We start from the raw sequence: 23,559 nt of genomic DNA on the forward strand, positions 1-23,559 counted from the left end.
AAATCTACAAGCTGTGCTCTCTTACACAGAGCGATAGACCGATACTGGAAGGAATATGACAACGGGAAGTGAATTTGCGTGACGTCACATAAACCGGACGTGACGCACCCTTTATCATTAAAAAAAAATTCACAAATTAAAACGGAAGAAAAACATATTCAAACACGCAAATAAATAATATATAGCTCTTAAAGGCCTACTGAAACCCACTACTACCGACCACGCAGTCTGATAGTTTATATATCAATGATGAAATCTTAACATTGCAACACATGCCAATACGGCCGGGTTAGATTAGTAAAGTGCAATTTTAAATTTCCCGCGAAATATCCTGCTGAAAACGTCTCAGTATGGTGACGTTTGCGCGTGACGTCACGGATTGTAGCGGACATTTTGGGACAGCATTGTGGCCAGCTATTAAATCGTCTGTTTTCATCGCAAAATTCCACAGTATTCTGGACATCTGTGTTGGTGAATCTTTTGCAATTTGTTTAATGAATAATGGAGATAGCAAAGAAGAAAGCTGTAGGTGGGAAGCAGTGTATTAGCGGCCGGCTGCAGCAACACAAACACGTAGCGGCTACGTTGTAGCCGGTGTTTCATTGTTTACATTCCCGAACGATTACAGTCAAGCTTTACCATTGGCCTGTGGAGAACTGGGAGAACAGAGACTCTTACCAGGAGGACTTTGAGTTGGATACGCATGCTTGTGAAGACGGGACAACAGAGACTCTTACCAGGAGGACTTTGAGTTGGATACGCGGTACCGTGAGTACGCAGCTGCGGCTTCCAAACATTTGATCGCTTGCCCATACGTGTGTGCCGCCAGGTGCATGTCACGTACGTAACTTTGGGGAAATATATGTGCTGTATGAACTTTGCGGAGGTGAACGGTACTTTGGGCTGTGGGATTGAGTGTGTTGTGCAGGTGTTTGATTTGTATTGGCGGGTTATATGGACGGGAGGGGGGAGGGGTTTGTTATGCGGTATTAATTTGTGGCATATTAAATATAAGCCTGGTTGTGTTGTGGCTAATAGAGTATATATATGTCTTGTGTTTATTTACTGTTCTAGTCATTCCCAGCTGAATATCAGGTCCCACCCGCCTCTCACAGCATCTTCCCTATCTGAATCCCTTCCACTGCCCTCTAGTCCTTCACTCTCACTTTCCTCATCCACAAATCTTTCATCCTCGCTCAAATTAATGGGGAAATCGTCGCTTTTTCGGTCCGAATCGCTCTCGCTGCTTGTGGCCATGATTGTAAACAATGTGCAGATGTGAGGAGCTCCACAACCTGTGACGTCACGCTTCTTCCGGTACAGGCAAGGCTTTTTTATCAGCGACCAAAAGTTGCAAACTTTATCGTCAATGTTCTCTACTAAATCCTTTCAGCAAAAATGTGTTTTGTCTTCATATTTTGGAGTGTCTGGAACACGTTAATTGGAATTACATTATTTGTTATTGAAAAACATTGCTTCTGTTTCGGTCTGACCATTTGGATTACAAAAAAAAACTGAGATACCACTGCATTTAAAACGAAGCTCCCACTGTCTTGTTGAGTTTATACAAAAAAACGACAGGAGGTTGCCTACAGCCACGGCGGTAAGACTGCGTTCCTGTCTTTCTTTTCACACAGATCATCTGTGCAACGGAAAGTTCCACAAGCACCTCCAGGATCTGTATGCTCCTCTGGTGGTTAGATATGTGGACCTGATGGAGTCCTCCATCGCTCAGTCAATACACAAAGGCTTTGAGCGAGAGTCCTGGGAGCCTGTAAAGTAAGGAGCCTCAGTCTTTGTATTGGATGCTTGGAGCGCGGATATTTTTTATTCAGACGGCGGCTGAGCTGAGGACGCAACTTTGGAAGAGCTGTAATGTTAACAAACAAGCAACTTTTCATTTTTGTATGGTAGAAGAAAAGGTTATTTACTGTTTCTGACTAATGTATGTCTTAGTCATTTCTCTGCAGCACATTCAGGCTAATATTATTTTTTTGCTCTGTGAACTAACCTTCATAATTTGTGCTTCTGACGTGATGCCTGAAACAGAAACGCCTCCGGCCCACTGGTCTTGTTTATCATTTGTTGTTTCTTTCACACTCTTGCTTCTATGTTTTGATTACATACAATGAATGTGTTGCAAAAAATGTTTTTATTTTTTATTTTTGATAATGTACTTTTTTTTACATGTGAGTCTAGCTGCAGGTCTTTTCATTTGTTTACATGTGCACCCCCCTATTTTTTAACGATGTTTCACTTTTGAGTAATGAGTGTCACATGGCTTATCTGCAGCACCCACACCACTGTTACGTTTTTTTTGTTCTTGTTGTTTCTTTTTGTCTGTCTCTTCTGCAGGAGTTTAACAAGTAATCTGCCCAATGTGAATCTACCAAATGTCAACCTCCAAATTCCAAAAGTACCAAATCTGCCAGTTCCAGTAGCGGGACTATCAGTTAACCTTCCACAAATGCCTAGCTTTTCTACCCCGTCGTGGATGGCTGCTATATATGACTCTGAGTGTGTATTCAACTAGTTCACTTTAGCTTTATTGAACCAAACGGAGAACGCCTTGGTATGAAGATGTCCTTGTCTGTGATTGTGTTGCAAAAATTATTTTGAAAGCAGCAGTAAATAACAAATTATCTAAATTTCCTTCAGTAAGCACACAAGGTTGGTCTTTTCTGGTATTTTAGCTTATAGGCTACTAGGAGCTAGCAGCTACACAACAGCTAAGTACTCAATAGCACCCAAGCTAGAAATACATATTAAGTGTCCTTTACGGCGTGGCGAAGTTGGTAGAGTGGCTGTGCCAGCAATCAGAGTGTTGCTGGTTACTGGGGTTCAATTCCCACCTTCTACCTTCCTAGTCACCTCCGTTGTGTCCTTGGGCAAGACACTTCACCCTTTGCCTCTGATGGCTGCTGGTTAGCGCCTTGCATGGCAGCTCCCTCCATCAGTGTGTGAATGTGTGTGTGAATGGGTGAATGTGGAAATACTGTCAAAGCGCTTTGAGTACCTTGAAGGTAGAAAAGCGCTATACAAGTATAACCCATTTATCATTTATCATTTATTGCACAATTTTGCAGTCTAAACCAGCACATGGATCAACATAAACAAGTATCAAATGATTATAGTATGTTACTTACACTTACAAAGTCTCCAAGGCAGAAGTAAGTATCCAGTAACAAACTTGTCCGCATTATTCAAATTACTGTGTGGTAGCAATGAGCTTAACTTCATGAATTATTGTGACCACCAAAAAATATTACCTCTCCACTTCAACTTAAAAACAGCATAAGTCCATTCTGGACGGTTGATAATGAATAGGTTAGTGTTTTTCATACCTACCATTGTTCTCTGTTTGACTAATTTCACATGATCAAAACATTTTTCATATTCCACACTACAAACTGCGTAAAGTATGTATGATTCCTGCTGATATCAGTATCAGTACTGGCCAAAACTCAAGGCTCCAATAGCTGCATTGCATCACAAGTAAAACAAAGCTATATCAGGACACTCCTATATTTAAATTGCTTTTAGCATGTAATCAAGAAAACAAAAGCATACGAATATCAAGTGAAGTGGATTTGGCTCTTGGTGGAAAACGTTTGGACACCCCTCTCCTAACAGAACACGAGATATCTCCTGACAAGCCCAACATTATTAAAAGCCACTGAAGTAGATTGACGCTGGTCTTCAGCCAGTGCACCATCCAAACGATTTGCCACATTTATTCTACTATTCTGACATTACAATTTGCTGCTTGAAATTACTTTTCTACTAAAAAATAATCTGACTCACAACAAGTCAAAAGTCTTCATGTTCATGCCAAGGACTCTCTGAGAGGAGATTATATCATTGGTCTCAAGGTGCATGCTGTTGAGCTTGAGTATGTGTGATGAACCCAAGAGAAAGAAAAGTTCTGTATGTACTGTACCTTTCTGCATACAGTATATACATAATACACGCTGGTTGCTGGCCCGAGGCTCTGCAGTGTTGCAGAAATCACTTTGAAAACATTTCCAAGTCCAGTTTGCAGACATTTGCCTCGCTGAGAGTCTGATTGGGTTAGACAGTAAGAAGGTTTCCCAACAGTCTCAACAAGACCTAAAAAGGTCTGCATGGTTTTGTCTGGTGGTTCTTCCAGGACCCCTGAGCAACCCTCTTTCCCCCCCACCCACCACCTTCCTCTCCCTTCCTAACAGCTTGGGGACATGGACGCTGAGAGAGGACATGTGATCAGACATTTAAGAGGCTAACCAGACCATCGTCTTAGATGTCCTCTCTCATGTCGCCATTCCCTTTGTGACAAAATGCTGTAGCTGCATGTGGCCACCTCTCATCCCCGATCAATAATCATAGCAGGCGGCATGATTATTGATTGATTTGTTACAGTAGAATACCCGCTCCTCTCCACCCAGGCACTGATTTGGACGTGTGCGGTTCCAAAATTCCAATGTGTCTTCAGGTGGAGAGGAGCAACACCCCCAAAACCCCAACACTTCCTCCCCTGACCCCCGCGCTCCTTCTGGTATGACCTTTGACCTGTATCTGTGTTTGCTTCAATGGCAGCAACGGCTCTGGGACATCCGAGGACCTGTTCTGGAAGCTGGACGCCCTCCAGACCTTCATCAGGGACCTCCACTGGCCCGAGGAGGAATTCGCCAAACACCTGGAGAGCCGCATCCAGCTCATGTCTAGCAACATGATTGAGAACTGCGTCAAGCGGTAGGTGGCGCTGTGTTGACTGTCGGACGGTCAGAAGGAGAGCGTGCTCACTCTTTGTGTTCATGTAGCACAAGGATGGCGTTCGAGTCCAAACTCACAAAGAGCAGCAAGTCCACAGATTTCCGCATTTCTCCAACCTTATGCACCATGTTCAACGTGATGGTGGACGCCAAGGACCAGTCTGCCAAACTGTGTGCGATGGAGATGGGCCAGGAGGTAAAAAAAACTAAACAAATATTATTGATTATAGTATATTTCCATGCAGTAGTGTATTGGAAGTGTGCTAGTCTGATGCGTGAATGTAGACAATTTAAAAGTGTTTTAATATACTTTACCTGGATCGCTTTTGTTTCGTGTGTGTAGGTTTATTGCTAATGAGCTGTGGTTGTCTACGACTGAGTGTGTGTCTTCAAAAAGCACTTCATTAACTTTTTATATTTACACTGTAACTGTGTCCAACGTAATAGTTGTCCGGTCCCAAGCTGCAGCCGCCAGGGGCGCTGCTCTGTTCTCCATCACACTTTTGGGTGAAGGGAGTGTATGTGTATCTGTATCTGTATTGTAGTAGTCCAGGGGTACGTGCGAGTCCATAAGCCTGGAAGTCGCCACAGCGTTTAGCCCCATTCTGCAAAGTGACATCGCGATAACACGGCAGGCGTTCAACTGAGTCAAAAATGTAACACATGTTTTTGAAGAAAGAGGGGAAAGGGATTTCAGAGCGTCTTTCGCTGAAATGGTCTCACCAGGTATGTTTACAGAATGACCTTGCAAAGGCAGGTGCAGAGGGAGCCAAATTGTAGAAATTTATTGTTTTGGTTAGGGTGGGCAGACACATTCCAATACGTTTGTCTGCTTTATATCTCCGTTCTGGCTCTCATATTAATCATAATTTTGCCTTGCAAAGCAAAATGTTTCTCCGAGATGTTATCCGGTTTGTGATTCAATTCAGAAATCGCCAAAGTCCGAATACACACAGCCATGCCCATTTCATCAATTATGTGCAGCCTCTGGGCTCCATGTTATATATTACTTACAACAACTTAATAGATGTGATAAATTACATACAACAACATAATAGTTGTCATATATCACAAACAACAAGTTAATAGATTTTGTATATCACATACAACAACTTAATAGATGTGATAAATTACATACAACAACATAATAGTTGTCATATATCACAGACAACAAGGTAATAGATTTCATATATCACATATAACAACATAACAGATGTCATATGTCACATACAACAATGCAAAATATGTTATACATCACATAGAACAACGAAGCAGATTTCATACAGTATATTACATACAACAACATGATATATGTCATACATAAGACAATGTAATATATGTCATGTATCACATACAGCAACATAATAGATGTAATATATCACATACAACAACGTAATAGATGTCATAAATCACATGCAACAGCGTGATAGATGGCCTATATCACATACAACAACATGATATATGTCATACATAAGACAATGTAATAGATGTCATGTATCACATACAGCAACATAATAGATGTAATATATCACATACAACAACGTAATAGATGTCATAAATCACATGCAACAGCGTGATAGATGGCCTATATCACATACAACAACGTAAAATATGTCATAAATCACATACAACAACGTGATAGATGGCATATATCACATTAAATTTTCCTGAGGGAACTCTCCCAAAGGAATCAATAAAGTACTATCTATCTATCTACAATAACATAATAGATGTCATACATAAGACAATGTAATAGATGTCATGTATCACATACAACAATGTAAAATATGTCATATATCTTATACAGCAACATAATAGATGTTATATATCACATACAACAACGTGATAGATCTCATATATCACATACAACAACGTAATGGTTGTCATATATCACATACAACAACGTAATAGTTGTAATATATCACAAACAACAACATAATATATGTCATATATCACATACAACAATGTAAAATTTGTAATATATCACATACAGCAACACAATAGATATATGTCATATATAATTAATACAACAATGTAATATATGTCATATATCACGTACAACAATGTAATAGATGGCATGCATACAACAACGTAATAGATGTCATATATCACTTACAACAATGTAATATATCACACACAACAAAGTAAAAGATTTAATATATCATACTAAAACGTGATAGAGTTCATATATAACATACAACATAAAATATGTCATATCACATACAACAACATAATATATTTCATACATCAGATACAACAATGTAATAGATATCATATATCACATATAACAATGGAAAATATGTCATGTATCACATACAACAACATAATATATGTCATACATACAGCAATGTAATAGATGTCATATACTACATACAACAACGTGATAGAGTTCATATATTACATACAACTACGTAATATTAAGGTGTAGTATAGGAGGACACAAACGTTAGCAACATATTCACTTCTGATACAATATCGATATTGAGTATTGGCCAATACCGATATTGATCAAATGTGATATCAGTAGGAAGCATACATACTTTTGTTATTTTGTAGTGTAGAATTTTAGAAAAGGTTTGATCAGGTGAAGTTAGTCAAAACAAAGAACAATGGTAAATATAAAAAACACTGAACTATTTATTATTAACCGTCTGGAATGGATTTAGGCTATGTTTCGGTTGAAGTTGAGTAGTAATTGTTTTTGGTGACAATAACAAGTGGTCACAATAATTAAGTTAGGTTCATGATGCAGTAAGTTGAATGATGCAGACACATTTGTTACTGGATATTTTCTAATACGCTTTTGCCTCGCAGACTTTGAATGTGTAATATGCATCTAATTATTTAGTACTTGCTTATATTGAAAAATGTGCTTTTTAGACTGCAATATTATTAGATTATTACTACGTATGTTTAGCTTGCGTGCTAATGAGTGCTTAGCTGTTGTGTAGCTGCTAGCTCCAGTAGCCTATGGCCTACCATGTTTACCTTTTGTAAACGTCTTGACTAAAATAGAAGAAAAGTCCAACCTTGTGTGCTTATTGGAAAACATTTAGATGTTAACTGGCTATTCAACTTTGCCGTTAAGGGTTGCACAACTCCAGTTTTTTAAGGTTGGCTAGTCACTGATGACATCATTCACATTTCTCCATCATACTGTAAATACAAACATAGGAGCAGGGCATGCTTTGCAAGAGATGTATTTAGCCGACCGGCGACACAGGCAGCTGCTTAGGACGCAATCTGCAGGACGGGGGGCCAAATTGCAGCGAGTACAAATAAAAACATTGAATAAAATAAGAAAATAGGTAAATACAAATGAATGTATAATGAAACACTCTCTGCACACCTATTAGGGAAGTTTACTTTTAAATAAATAACAATAAAACCTCAATACTATATTTAAAGTCTTTAGAGCAGGTGAGTAGTTATTTGAAAAAGTCTGTAGTCAGAAGCAAACTTAGCAAGAGGCAAACACAGCCTGGGGCCCCCAAAATGTCTCATAAATATGATCTATAAAGATGCATTATATTAAAAACACATATTTATTTATTTTTATCTTAATTTGTGGCCTTGAAAAAACACCAAATTGATCAATCAATCATTATAGTTTCAGCAGCTCCCTCTCCCTTCTCCCACTATGAACTATTCCATGTTCCTGCGCATGTGCAGATTTAATTGCTGGAGACGTTCTAAAGCGGGGTTTTGAGAGTTTCATATACAAATAAAGCGCAGAAGAGAAGGCGGGAAAAAAAACAGTTTAATCAAAACTACCAAAGGTGTCAACTGTCAAGCTTTTTCTAAGTGTTGGCAAATTAGGTGTTGTACAACAGCAGCAGTCAGCAGGAGCATTGCTTTCTGTCATTGAGAGTGACACTTTTCATCGCAGATAAGTCAGTGTTAAAGCCCTCCAAATAGTAAAGTATTGTAACGAGGGTCTTGTAACATGTAGTGCAAGCGAAGCAGAAAGTCAAGAGGCACTTTATGTTGTCAACAGCCTCGTCTAGAGGAGTCTTGTTCCTACGCGACCGCCGTCAAGAGCTCTTTTTTTACGCACCAGCATTTCCGGCCTTTAACAATAACACCGGTCCAACTGTGCAAACTAAAAAATGGCCTCAGAGAAATGATTACACTTCATTAAATGTTTATAGTTTTTTCTCAATTCCAGTAAAAGTAGGGATCAGTGACAAAAATAAAACCAGCATGATTAATATGCAGCTCGCATGGTAGTTTCCAGCAACCAACGGTAAATTGCACTACATTTAGAAGTTTTAGTTATTATTTTGTCACCACTATAGTTTCAAGTTTCGTTTCAAGTTTATTCACAATACCATAGAACAATTACAATAGTAGTGAATATCATTTAAAGATGTTGGTAAGTGAAAGGGTCCCCCAAATAAGCTAGAAGAAGCTTTTGACAGGGGGTCCAGAGGACAGTATATACATGGAATGATGAAACATGGTAGCAAGCACAACAACAACAAAAAACAACAACGCTATATGATAAACACAAGATAACAGTACTAAAGCATGCATACACATACACACATACATTCATTCAACCATGCAAAACCCAACAGTAGTCAACCCCACATGAGGCATTAAAGATAGGTGGTTAATAGGTAAGTTTTCAGTTTCTTTTTGAAGTTGGAGAATGGATACAGCATCTTGAGGCTCTCATTAAGCCGGTTCCAAATCTTTGGTCCCCTGCATACAACACTTCGAGCGGTACAAGCCAGTAGACGATGTTTACCTGATATCAGATCTAAGTTACGAGTGTTGTGGGCATGCTGGGGATGATAGATAGGAACCAAGCTACAGAGCCTAAGATTCAGCCTGTGAATGACTTGATAGGTTAAACAAGCATTTTGATAAATATTGAACTCTTGTCAGTCTTAAGAGATGATAATTATGGAATAGATGTCGAGTGGGGGCATTAAACTTGGACCATGACAGGGCCCGTATGATTTTCTTTTGCATGGATTCTAATTTGTGAAGGTAGGTAGGGAAGGTGTTACACCAGATGACATTACAGTAGTTAAGATGTGGTTCAAAGAGAGTTTTATATAGGGTAAGTAGAGCATACAGAGGAAGATAATGACGAAGGTGAAAGAACAGGCCAACATATTTGGATACTTTGTTTAACAGATGGCTAATGTGACATTTGAAATTGAGGTATTCGTCAATGATGACCCCCAGGAATTTTGTGGAGTGCACTCTCTGTATTTCCTGCCCATTGATGTTGATATGGCAGTGCTCAGTATTTGTCCGTTTTTTATTAGAATGAAATAAAATAAAATTTGTTTTATTAACATTAAGTGAGAGTTTATTGCATTTGAACCAGGAATCCACTTTCACAAGCTCTGAATTGACAGTTACTTGTAGATCGTGTAGGCTCCTGTGTGAGGTAAACAAATTTGTATCATCAGCAAAAATTATTTTATGAAAAGTTTCGGAGGAGTTTACAAAATCATTTATGTATAGGATAAAAATATCTTGGGCGTCAAATGATATCTGTTCACTGACAACAGAAGTCATGCATAGGAATCACACCCAACAGCAAGACTATCAACAACCATTACTGCAAGTTTGAAATCAGCTTTAAAATGGATTAACATACATGTCCGAATGCAGCTGAGATAGGCTCCAGCACCCCCCGCGACCGCGGTAGAAAATGGATGGATGGAGGGGGTCACCCTGAATTCCACCGAGTGCGTGTTTATTGCAGCTTCCTCCTGTATGGCTGTTAGTGCTGCTTTCCTCTTCCACCAACTGTGCTGTGTTGTTGTCTAACCATGTCATCTCCGATACTCCAAAGCTCTGCACTTTTTACCAAGTGCCAGAGCAAAGGTGCAGCAACATTGCCTTGATAAGGGTAGAGCGGGACAGGAAGTACATGTAAACAAAATACAGCCCATTGAGTTTCAGAATTAAGCACTTTGTGTTTAATATGTTACTTTTTCTTTGTTTTCTCCTTTTCCAGTTTGACGTTTGGCCTGTTTGTTTAATTTAGTCCACATAACAATTGTCTTGGGCAAAAGGATTTATGTCTAATATCGATATTGGATTGAGACACCCTGACACTAGACTAGCTATCTGAGCCACATCATGCTGGGTTAGCGTATTTACTGAAGTAAAACTAAACTAGAAGAAGCAATTCCTGTAGGAATTACGTGTGAATGCTCCAATGCTGAAGTTGAACTTCAAAATTACTAATTGTTGAAGTAGAGCACACAATTCGTGAACAGGCTGTATATCTTGAAGGCGGAATGGTTTGAATCGGTTGAAAAATGTGGTGATTGTGGAACTTTGAAGAATGTCCCATTGATTTCAATGGGAATTTCCCAAACAATTGGGAATTTCGGGTAAAGTGGGATTTTTTTTGAAAACGGTAAAAAAACTTGAATGGTCTGAATAAGATGAAATGTTGAGGTCGTAACATGTTGAATTGAAAAACGGTATAACGGAATTCCTCGAATGTCGGGAAAACCGGGAATTTTTCCAGTTCAAAAAACAACTTCATTTTTTTTCCTAATTAATAGGAATGTTTTGACGGTGGAACGGTTAAAATGCGTTGACAAATGGTGGAGTAGTCGCCAGAAAAAAGGGTGTAAATAGGGCTTTGGAAAACCAGGAGCTCTGGAAAATCCTGGAATTTTTTTGAACTTGGAAAAAGGAAAGTTTAAACTTCCAGAATGGTGGAATGTGTTGAAGATGGAATGGTTTGAATAGGTTGAAAAATGTGAAATTGGTGGAAGTCTGAAAAATGGCGAATTCATTTTGAATGGGAAAAATGTCCCGGAAAACCTGGAATTCTGGGAAATCTGGGAATTTTTGGAATTTGTCCAGGGAAAGCCCGCGATTCCAAATAGGCTGAACAGTTTGAAGTTGGAGCAGTGTGAATCGAATGAAAAATGTGGAAGGTAGAGCGTGCCAAAATCTGGAGAAGAAGAAGTAGAGGAATAATAATAAATAGATGAATTTTGGTGTAGAAAACCATATGTGTGAATGCTTTGGAGCATTCACACAATGATCAAAGACACAGCTCCCATGTCTGTAACTGACCGACAGGTAGTTGGCAGAGCTTAAAGCAGTATTTCATGATGTGTAGTGAAGCCTTCTTAACACTTTTACAAAGCTGTCCTCCGTGAAGTAGTGGGTTTATAACGGGGTTGGGCCCATCTCGCTATTTAGAGCTGGTATGTCGTTCCTGATGTCATGAAAAGAAGCAATTTGAAAAAGGGGCATCATTTATTACTAATTATATAACTAATTATATATTACTGTTAGGAACTCCTTAAAAAGTCACTTTTCCATAAAAGGGACTTGTGGTTTGATATTTCTATCCACTCCATCTCCGACTTTGCAGAAGCAGTTCCACTCGCAAATTGACGAGCTGATTGAGGAAAGCGTGAAGGACATGATCCAGCTCCTTGTTGCAAAGGTGAGAGGTCACACATTGCCTCAAGAATTGATCATGAGAGGAAATTGCTCGATTATACTCGTTGTCTTCCATAATTCCTAGTTTGTTGCCATTCTGGAGAGCGTCCTGGCCAAGATATCCAGATATGATGAAGGCACGCTCTTCTCCTCATTCCTCTCTTTTACGGTGAGATGAACTTTTTTGTTCCATTAAAACTGTCAAGTTTAGAAACTAAATGGTCAGATTTAAAAATATGCTTAAAGGGGTCATTTAATGATAATTTTCGACATATAAAACACTTCCTTGTGGTCTACATAACATGTAATGGTGGAACTTTGGTAAAACTTGCATAGATATGTTTTACACACCATCTTAAAGCCACTTTCTGACCATCTTTTCAGGTCGGTCTTATTTACGCGCCTCCAGTTTGACAGCGTCTTCTCCCCGTCAGCCATGTTGTAGTTGAAAGCGCTTCTATATGGAGTCTAGACTCTACTGACGGATATAAGTTCGAATTATACGCTGCTTTGTATTAGAAATGGAAACAGTGTATGTACGAGCCAGTCTGCCCCACAACAAGAGGATAGAGAAGAAGAAGAAATTTACTTACTACAGCATCGGACTACAATGGCGGACTCGCACTAAGCTCCATGGGTAAACCTTTACCATATATGGAGATATCAGCTGACATAACTAGCGAAAAATGCATCACTAGCTACTCAAATTCCAATTGGCTCATTTGGAGGAAGTATGAAGGAAGGCAAGATTGTTTTAAAAATATCACTGGTTTCATATCCATGGTTTGAGTTCACATTTTCAGGGATTACGCAAATAATTCCTAAATACACAAACATAGGTACCAATAGCCCTGCGATGAGGTGGCGACTTGTCCAGGGTGTACCCTGCCTTCCGCCCGATTGTAGCTGAGATAGGCTCCAGCGCCCCCCGCGACCCCAAAAGGGATAAGCGGTAGAAAATGGATGGATGGAAGGTACCAATAGGTAAGAAAAGTTGGTAAACCATATTAGTATAAATGTTAAATTTTACTTTCCTTTGCAATTTGAACTTGTTAACTTGTTTTTACAGTATATTTGTGACAACAACAAAGTTCACTGTTTGTTAAAGCAACGGTCAGCAACAATTGGCTCTACTAAAGAAGTGAAGAAAAATAAAAGAACATTCACATCACACCCTAAAATAAACTTTAATTTGTATAAGTACTGCACACAATACTGAACAATAACTTACTGTTGCTGTCAAAACAGGTGTCCTGGCTGGTCCAAAAGTATTATAGAGTGACTGATGTCATTGATGAGGTCATTACAAGCTCATTTATCATCAATCAATATGATACTAAATCTGTTACTTTCATGTCCAAAACTAGGTAGCAAGGCTATGCTCATTTTAAAATTAGATTTACAGCCCCAAATTCTTGTTATTGTTTTAATTTCGATGTTCCGCCCTCCACCGTTTGACCAATTAAAAAATATGTGAGTGTGTCACATCCCGGTTGCCAGTTACGCCCCGCCCTCTTTGTCTATCTAATGCCACTGGTAAAGTTACTAAACATGTCAGACCTTAGTAAATCTAAAAGGCGTCGTTAAGATTCTCAACTAATTCATGACAAAGCCAGGAACAAAACAAGGATTTGTATCGGGGGTGCCTTTCAAAGATTGAGAGGATTGAAGGCGGAGAAGATTTTTTCATCTGACGCCAAACTTGCTAATTTCCTCCTTGATAGGTAAGTCAGGCATTTACGTTTTCCTATTACTTGTAATAAATGGAAATGGACATTTTGTATGTAAACTATATTGTCCAATATAGTCTATGATCTTGTCTAACAAAGCTTCGTGCAACAAATGCTTAGCATGCTAACTCCAACTGATCCAACTGACAGGGCAAAATATATTTTCAACAAATAAAACCTATGTGGATATGGGTAGTGTCACTGCCTATTTCGTTCTCAAAATGCAGATACGCTGAGGAAAGGGGGTTCCAACATTAGCACGGCTAATTGTGGTTTCTGGTACTGTATGTGCATCAAATACATATGGGCTGGTATTTGCTTGGCACAATATAATGCATTACATGTCAGGATTTTCTACTTTGTGTATTGAATATGATAGTAGGCTATATGATTTATGCGTAACATGTTTTTTTGCGTAAGTTTAGTTTATTTCGAACGTGAACACATTTACAGTGTTATATATATATATATATATATATATATATATATATATATATATATATATATATATATATGTATGTATGTATGTATGTATATATATATATATATATATATATATATATATATATATATATATATATATATATATATATATATATATGTATATATACAGCCCGGCCCCGGGCCAAATTGTTTTAACCCAATGCGGCCCCCGAGTCAAAAAGTTTGGGGACCCCTGCCATTATACCCTCTTAAAACATCCAGAAACCGCCAACAATAATGCATTTACATGTCGTGACCTGAAAATTAACCAAATATGAGTGATATTGTTATTATAAGCGCTAACGCAGACAGACTATTTATATTGATAGTGGTGAGTTAATGCTAGCTTACACTGCTATTGTTGACACACGGCTGCTTCTGCTTGGTCTTAAACTTGCGAAAAGTAAATTCTAGATCATAATTCATGCATCTCTCAGCTGGTAGTAGACACATATAGCCATGGTCCAAGAGGCTGATCGATTTGGTCATCCTTCGAGATGGTGAAAAAGACGAAATTGCGACAACATTGTTTTACTCTTCGGGAGGATTGTGATTGATTCTTTATTTAAACTGGATTATGTGAGCGTGCCGTCGGTCGGCATCCCAGCAAGGGAGGAAATTGTGCACTAAGTGTTTGCTTAATTCTGGTTTATTCTGGTTAGTTTATATGTTTAGCACCGAGCAATGCTGCTAATGCTATAGTGTTTTAATAAAGCTGCATCTGTTTAGCACTCGGCTTCTAAAACGTATTAATTCTCCTTCTTGTTTTCGGGCTCAAAAATATAAGGTTGTATATCATAATTTTTTCCGAAGTAATCGTTGTTGGCTCTCAGAAAGTCTGCTTGATTAGCATTTTTGACGGGGAAGGGATCTCTGGTTCCTAATGCTACGTCACGGATCACGTGACTGGCATGCTCGTTAACTCTCAAAATGGCTCAGGAATCTCTGTGAGATTGATACTACAAACCCCGTTTCCATATGAGTTGGGAAATTGTGTTAGCTGTAAATATAAACGGAATACAATGATTTGCAAATCATTTTCAACCCATATTCAGTTGAATATGCTACAAAGACAACATATTTGATGTTCAAACTGATAAACTTTTTTTTTTTTTGCAAATAATCATTAACTTTAGAATTTGATGCCAGCAACATGTGACAAAGAAGTTGGGAAATGTGGCAATAAATACTGATAAAGTTGAGGAATGCTCATCAAACACTTATTGGGAACATCCCACAGGTGAACAGGCAAATTGGGAACAGGTGGGTGCCATGATTGGGTATAAAAGTAGATTCCATGAAATTCTCAGTCATTCACGAACAAGGATGGGGCGAGGGTCAAGAAGAATTCCACCTGAGAAGCTTAAAAAATGTGTCTCCTCAGTTCCCAAACGTTTACTGAGTGTTGTTAAAAGGAAAGGCCATGTAACACAGTGGTGAACATGCCCTTTCCCAACTACTTTGGCACGTGTTGCAGCCATGAAATTCTAAGTTAATTATTATTTGCAAAAAAGTTTGAACGTCAAATATTTTGTCTTTGTAGTGCATTTAATTGAATATGGGTTGAAAAGGATTTGCAAATCATTGTATTCCGTTTATATTTACATCTAACACAATTTCCCAACTCATATGGCAATGGGGTTTGTATTTTGATCATATCTATTTATTCACAAACTTTGTAAGTGTTTTTGGTGTCAGAATTCAGATAGATGTGATAATAGCTTCAATATAGAAGACCCTTGTTGTTCTATTCTACTGGTACTTTAAGTTATTGTGCACCAGACACTTTATTTTGTTAAAAACATTATGTAGCATTCAACACCACAAATGTGATACATTGTAGGATTTACAACAGCACTAGCAAATTCTACATGTAATAAGATATGTTTTATAAAAATGTGTTATTGTGTGTACTTTAGTAACACACTGTAAAACATGTGTAGTTCTTTCATCTTTTATCAAAGTATCGGATTGGGAATCGCTATCGGGTTGGATCTGATGCCAAAAAAGTTAATCAGGACATCCCTAAGCACAAGTACCACCATGTGTTATACTTCATGTGTCATACTTATACAACACATTGGAAAGTGTATTTCTAAAAACCCATTTTATTTTTTTGTTCTGTTTTTTGTTGTGTTTTCAGGTGAAAGCTGCATCCAAGTATGTGGACGTACCTGTAAGTGCCAGCCTGGACACCTTATGACTTTGTGCTGCTGACTCTGCCATGTTGCTTTGTGGAGCAGTAAGTCAGCCAGTTGTGTGCTTGTTTCCGCAGAAACCCGGCATGGACGTGGCTGACGGCTACGTGACCTTTGTGCGCCACTCTCAGGATATGCTGCGTGATAAGGTCAATGAGGAGGTGTATATAGAAAGGTTATTTGATGTAAGTAAGATGCCGTCTCCTCCGCTCAAGCAAGGGAGGGGCCTACAAAATGTGGCAAAACAACCGAGCTTAGAGGGATAAGTCCCATTTGATATTTCCAGAGCAGGAAATGTGTTTGTGTCTGTCTTTCTCTCCTCTTCTTCATCTATCAGTCTCAGCTGCTGCCCTCTGCATTCTGGTTTGCATTGCCACAGTGCTTTTGGGCCTTTGTCTATGAACAAAAACAATTTACAAAGAGTCCATAAAAGCATCCTCCAAAAAAAAAAGGATTATATGAAGCAGTGCTCTCTGGCAAGAACAACATGATATTACATGCATGCACATGTCAGCAACACAACACCAATTTAGTTCAGCTTGGGGGTGTCCGAGGTGTGGCCTGCGGGTCCCAAACCTGTTTTTATGACCAAAATATGTCGGCCATTGTTGGTAATCCGTTCCAAAAGATCAGACGAAAACCGAGTTGTAGGAAGGCTGAATCCAATTCTCCCAAAATAAATCATTTAAATCCAATTAAAATGAATATTTTCTAAAGAATATTAATAGTTTTGTGAATTACATATGAATGATGAATGTAATGCATATATTAGGTGTCTCGATTTAAACTTTTTCACTTCTAATACGATACTGATATTGGGGCCTTGAGTATTGACCTATATCGATATTGATCTGATATTATACCAAAAGGAATCATGTATACTTTTATTATTTTGTAGAGTGGAATGTTAGAAAAGGTGAAATTAGTCAAACAGAGAACAATAGGTATGAAAAACACTACATACTTAATTAGAGATGTCCGATAATATCGGACTGCCTATATTATCGGCCGATAAATGCTTTAGAATGTAATATCTTAAATTATCGGTATCAGTTTCAAAATGATCGGTATTGGTTTCAAAAAGTAAAATGTATGACTTTTTAAAACGCTGTGTACACGGACGTAGGGAGAAGTACAGAGCGCCAATAAACCTTAAAGGCACTGCCTTTGCGTGCCGGCCCAATCACATAATATCTACGGCTTTTCACACACACAAGTGAATGCCAGTCATACTTGGTCAACAGCCATACAGGTCACACTGAGTGTGGCCGTATAAACAACTTTTAACACTGTTACAAATATGCGCCACACTGTGAACCCACACCAAACAAGAATGACAAACACATTTCGGGAGAACATCCGCACCGTAACACAACATAAACACAACAGAACAAATACCCAGAACCCCTTGCAGCACTAACTCTTCCGGGACGCTACAATATACACCCCCTCCCCCCGCCCACCTCCACCTCCTCATGCTCTCTCAGGGAGAGCATGTCCCAAATTCCAAGCTGCTGTTTTGAGGCATGTTAAAAAAAATAATGCACTTTGTGACTTCAATACCATACCATACCATACCAACTTTATTTATAAAGCCCTTTAAAAACAACCACAGTTGAAAAACAAATGGCTGTACACCACAAAGAAATAAAGGCAAAGGACAGACTAAAAAATTAAATTTAAAACAGAAGTAAAATACACATTAAAAAAGCAAATACAGAATTACCCTAAGAACAATTTGTTAGATAAAAAGCAGTTAAAAGTTAAAAACAGTTAAAAAAGTTAAAAAAACAGTTTAAAGTCTCATGCTGGGTTAAAAGCCAATAATAAATATGGCAGTGCCATGTTGGCATTTTTTTCCATAACTTGAGTTGATTTATTTTGGAAAACCCTGTTACATTGTTTAATGCATCCAGCGGGGCATCACAACAAAGTTAGGCATAATAATGTGTTAATTCCACGACTGTATATATCGGTATCGGTTGATATCGGAATCGGTAATTAAGAGTTGGACAATATCGGATATCGGCAAAAAAGCCATTATCGGACATCTCTATACTTAATGGTAGGTATGAAAAACACTAACCTATTTATTATTAACCATCTGGAATGGACTCATGCTGTATTTAAGTTGAAGTGGAGTGGTAATTGTTTTTTGATGACACCTAGTGGTCACAATAATTAATTAAGTTAAGCTCTTGACTCAAGAGGTTAAATGATGCGGACACATTTAAAAAAACAAAACAGAGATCGAGTCTCCAACACATTTCACAGAATGATTCACAGTTAAAGTAGTTTGATCTGTTTTGGCCGTACGAGGTTTGACTGTATTATTCCATAATTCATACCATTCAGAAGCAGACAATGATTTGAGTTGGACACCCCTGGTTCAGGCAGACTTAGAGTGTTGAGAGCACTGACTTAGAACAAGATAATCCTGAAGGAGACATTACAGTGATGTGTCCTCCATGTGTGGTTCTGAAGACACATACTGTGTGTTGTGTGTGCTTTCACCTCATTGTTCCTAGACGCACATCTCTGCAGGTGCGTTGCCAGGAAGTCAGTCGGTTCGCACTCAGAATTGTTGTGCGGGAGCTCAATAAATCTATGATTTCTATTTTTTTTTCTCTGCTTTTGTGTGTGAGGAGGCCCACGCTCGGCCCCTCCTTTGTCTGTGTCCTCACGTCCTCCCGGCGTCCTCATGTGGTCCCCAGAACGCTCCGAGTCATGTTCTCTTTTCTCTGGTGATTTGATGCTGCTCTTTTCCCAGTGACTTCAGGGTGTCAGTCTTTCTTTCTGTTGTTTTTGCTTCTCATCTGAATGCTTTTCCATTTCCTGCATGCACGTGAAAGCCATCCTTCGCTGTTGCACTGACTCTACTTGATCTCTCTTATTTCAACCCTTTTGGTCTCCTCTGATTAACACCATTCCTGCTGTCCCCTCCGGAGGAAAAAAACCTGCAGTGGCTTCACTTAAGGGACCAAAATCTATTTTAGCTCAAAGCTCTTTTTACAGCACTTCTTGTGTGTGTGTGTGTGTGTGTGTGTGTGTGTGTGTGTGTGTGTGTGTGTGTGTGTGTGTGTGTGTGTGTGTGTGTGTGTGTGTGTGTGTGTGTATGTGTGCGTGTGTGTGTGTGTGTGGTGTGTGTGTGTGTGTGTACTGCTCCCTCCACAATGCAATCTGAAAATATAAGTATTATTGACAATTTTGTATTTGTTTAAAGACATTTTTCATTTTAGAGTGGAAAATAATCATCAATGGTATTCATTCTAAAAATAAAAGTACCGTATTTTCCGGATTATAAATCGCAGTTTTTTTCATAGTTTGGCCGGGGGTGCGATTTATACTCTGGAGCGATTTATGTGTGAAATTATTAACACATTACGGCGCATTGTCTACCTTTGGAGTTGGCAGAGAGGAAGAAGATTTCATCGGATTTAGCGATTAGGAGTGACAGATTGTTTGGTAAACATATAGCATGTTCTATATGTTATAGTTATTTGAATGACTCTTACCATAATATGTTACGTTAACATACCAAGCACGTTCTCAGTTGGTTATTGATACGTCATATAACATACTCTTATTCAGCCTGTTCTTTATTTATTTTAAATTGCCTTTCAAATTTCTATTCTTGGTGTTGGATTTTATCAAATACATTTCCCAAAAAACGCGACTTATACTCTAGTGCGACTTACATATTTTTTTTTTCCTTCTTTATTATGCATTTTCGGCCGGTGCGATTTATACTCTGGAGCGATTTATAATCCGAAAAATACGGTAAATGACATAGGGCCACATACTGTATAAAAGTAATTATATTAAATATATGTCAAGTCAAGTCAACTTTATTAATATAGCACATTTTCAACAACTTTTTAGATTGAACCAAAGTGCTTTACAGATTAAAAAAGCATGGAGCAAACAAAAAACAAAAACAAAAACTAAGCAAAACAAAAAAAACAAACAAAGAACATAAACAATGAGTGTGCTAAACAAGATAGTGCAAATGCAATACGGTAAAAGGGGTCGAATAAAAAGTTTTTAAAAATTTGCACTATATATATATACTGCGCACCGCCTTCTGTCTCTGCATCCTGGGGTCACCCAATCGGCCGACATTACAAAGAGACAAGGCATGTGGTGGCAGAAGGCTAACTAATGTACACTGACAAAAGAGAATATTCCAGTGCTGGCTAGTAGCAACAACAGGTGAACCTAAATACACTTGATTAGTAATAGAAAACAGGTGCTGGCAGGAAACTAAACAAAGTGAAGATGTAGCAAAACCAACAGTATAACAGGAAGTGGAACCAAAATAAGAACACCTGGACAGGAAATGATACAGAACACAGGAAATAACGAACAAAGACCAAACTGTCATGAATTATCATCATATTCATAATAATAATAACCATATTTAGAAGATCACAGGATTTATGTTTTAGCTATGAAAATATTTGATTTATGTTTCATAGAGATGTAACGGTAAAGGGTGTGATGATAAACCGTAAACTTCTGTTTTGCTGTTTAGTATTAAAATGATCGTAAAACCGTGACTTATAACACTTTGATAAACTCACGGAACAGTAAAACTGCTCATTTCCTGGACAAGCAAGCTAGATCTACCTAGTTTAATTGCTAGCATGAATAAAAGAGACATTAACGTCTTTCCCCATTAAGAAATTGACATTCCCCAATCTAAATTTATACAAACACATTACTGTCTGAGCGTCTAAGAGCTTCAATTGTGGACATTAAACCTACAGAGTGTGCTTTCTTAGACAGAGATCGGTCGATACGCAAAAGAATATGACAACATTATTTGCGTGACGTCAAATAAACTGGACATGACGTGCCAAACACACGTTTTTTATTTAGCCCAAATTTTTTTTTTTACTTTACAAAAATAAAACGGAAGAAGATAAACATATTTAAACACTCAAATAAAAATAATATGACTCAAGTAGCCAGAACAGTATTATTATATAACGTATTTTTTCCGCAAAGAAAGTATATTGTGTGGCTATTTGATTATTGTGTTTAATTTTTTAAATAAAACTTGGTTATAAGTGTGTATGAATACTTTTTGAGCACTTTCAACACTACTGTGATAATAACGATCACCATGATTATTTTGGTGACAACAACCGTGATATGAAATTTTCACATCGTTATATCCCTAATGATTCATAATTTGTATTTGACAGAAATTAATTTACCAATTAACAGCGATAAACGAGAGACGACTCAATAAAAGTCAAACAATAATGTCATATATTATCGAGTGAAATGAAAGGATATTTTTTAAAATCTGTATTCTTTTGAATATGACAATAACACAGTTGGCTCTGGAGGCAACATTGTAGCCAATTAGACACTGTGGAATGACAATGATTTTAAACATTACGTAAAAACATTTAAATAAGCTAGAGTTTTCCCAAATAGTCTTTATAGAAAAAAAACAGAATAAACCGCATTTCATCATTTTAATGACTACGACTATTAACTAAACTACAGAGAGTAGCAGAGTTTTAATAGAGAAAAGGTGTTTACTTGGCGGGGTGGGGGGTATAGACTTTATTTGTATTTTTTTAATTATATTTTACAATATGACATACATGTTTTACAATTCAGAAGTACCTCACCTTAACTTTAGAGTATTTTGAGATTATTGATTATTATTATTATTGATTATATGAGATTATATCATTATGCTTATTGTTTGTTGTAAATGTTGGACCTAATGACCGAATGAGACGGTAAGACACCAATCGGAACGCACTAAAATTGATTTAAAAGTCCTCATCAGTCTGCTGGCAAAAGTAAGTATTTAGATTATTATTACTGTATTGCAAAATACAGTTGATGAGTTTTTGCATTATAAACCTTGTTCGTATTACCATAGTATTTTTTTCAAACAATAGTTATCATATAAAAGTTTGTTTTTTCTTTTCAAAAGTCACATCATGTGTTAAAATTGCGCTGTTTTGGAATGGCCAAGCACATATTAAATTGATTCATTTCAATGGGCGGGACTGGTTTAAGATTAGAGTATTCTGAGTTTAATCCAATGTGCTCGTAGGTTGACTGTATATATCATTATAAAATATGTTTGATCATGAAGAGTAAAATTAGACATTTTGCTGTTTTTTTTAAACATAAACCTTTGCTTTACAATAGTCATGTCTACTCTATAAGAGGTGCATGCTGTGCAGAAAATGTCTCTCATGAGTCGGGTTGTCCCAGTCTGATATTGATCTCAGATAACGGTCCGATACCATAAAAAAAACATATCGCGTCCGAGATACAAGCAGTCCTGCAGCGTGTTTATTAGTTTAAAGCTGGACAGCTACTTAACTTCTAAATGTCCTCCAATCAGCACACATGGTTGGTCTTTTCTTCTGTTTTAGTCAAATCATCTACAAAAGGTAAACATGGTAGGTTATAGGCTACTAAGAGCTAGCAGCTACCCAACAGCTAAAAACACAATAGCACACAAGCTAAGCATACATAATAAGTGTTCTTTGTTGAATAATATTGCAGTCTAAAACAGTCAATATAAACAAGTATCAAATAATTATAGTTGCATATTGCTTACACATACAAAGTCTCCAAGGCAGTAGTAGAGTATTAGAAAGTATCCAAAAAACAAACGTGTCTGCATCATTCAACTGAGCTTAACTTTATACATGATTGTGACCACGACAAAAACAATTACCACTCCATTTCAAATCAAAGACAACATGAATCCATTCCAAACGGTTGGTAAAAAATGGGTTAGTGTAAATACATTGTTCTCTGTTTCACTAGTTTCACCTGATCAAACTTTTTCTAACATTGCACACAACAAAATAATAGAATTATGTAGGATTCCTGCTGATATCCTATTGGATCAATATCGATATCGGCCACTACTCCAAACATGGCTGTTTATATATGAACAGGGCATCCTGA

The 23,559-nt window shown here is 37.8% G+C and overlaps 1 protein-coding gene across 17 annotated transcripts in view; it reads left to right on the forward strand.

The window, feature by feature from the left end:
- LOC133651013 (calcium-dependent secretion activator 1) overlaps positions 1-23,559 on the forward strand; it is a 241,955-nt gene that overhangs the window by 210,089 nt on the left and 8,307 nt on the right. For 12 of the 17 annotated variants that reach the window (XM_062049002.1, XM_062048876.1, XM_062048885.1 and 9 more), the window contains 8 exons: positions 1,638-1,779; positions 2,356-2,517; positions 4,576-4,731; positions 4,800-4,947; positions 12,121-12,195; positions 12,277-12,360; positions 16,548-16,580; positions 16,680-16,787. In XM_062049002.1, coding sequence (XP_061904986.1) covers positions 1,638-1,779; positions 2,356-2,517; positions 4,576-4,731; positions 4,800-4,947; positions 12,121-12,195; positions 12,277-12,360; positions 16,548-16,580; positions 16,680-16,787 — 908 coding nt within the window. The remainder of the gene's footprint in view (positions 1-1,637; positions 1,780-2,355; positions 2,518-4,575; positions 4,732-4,799; positions 4,948-12,120; positions 12,196-12,276; positions 12,361-16,547; positions 16,581-16,679; positions 16,788-23,559) is intronic. The other 5 variants (XM_062048941.1, XM_062048932.1, XM_062048964.1 and 2 more) reach the window with 1 other exon arrangement.

This window comes from Entelurus aequoreus, linkage group LG01 (assembly GCF_033978785.1).
Source record: "Entelurus aequoreus isolate RoL-2023_Sb linkage group LG01, RoL_Eaeq_v1.1, whole genome shotgun sequence".
NCBI lineage: Eukaryota > Metazoa > Chordata > Actinopteri > Syngnathiformes > Syngnathidae > Entelurus > Entelurus aequoreus.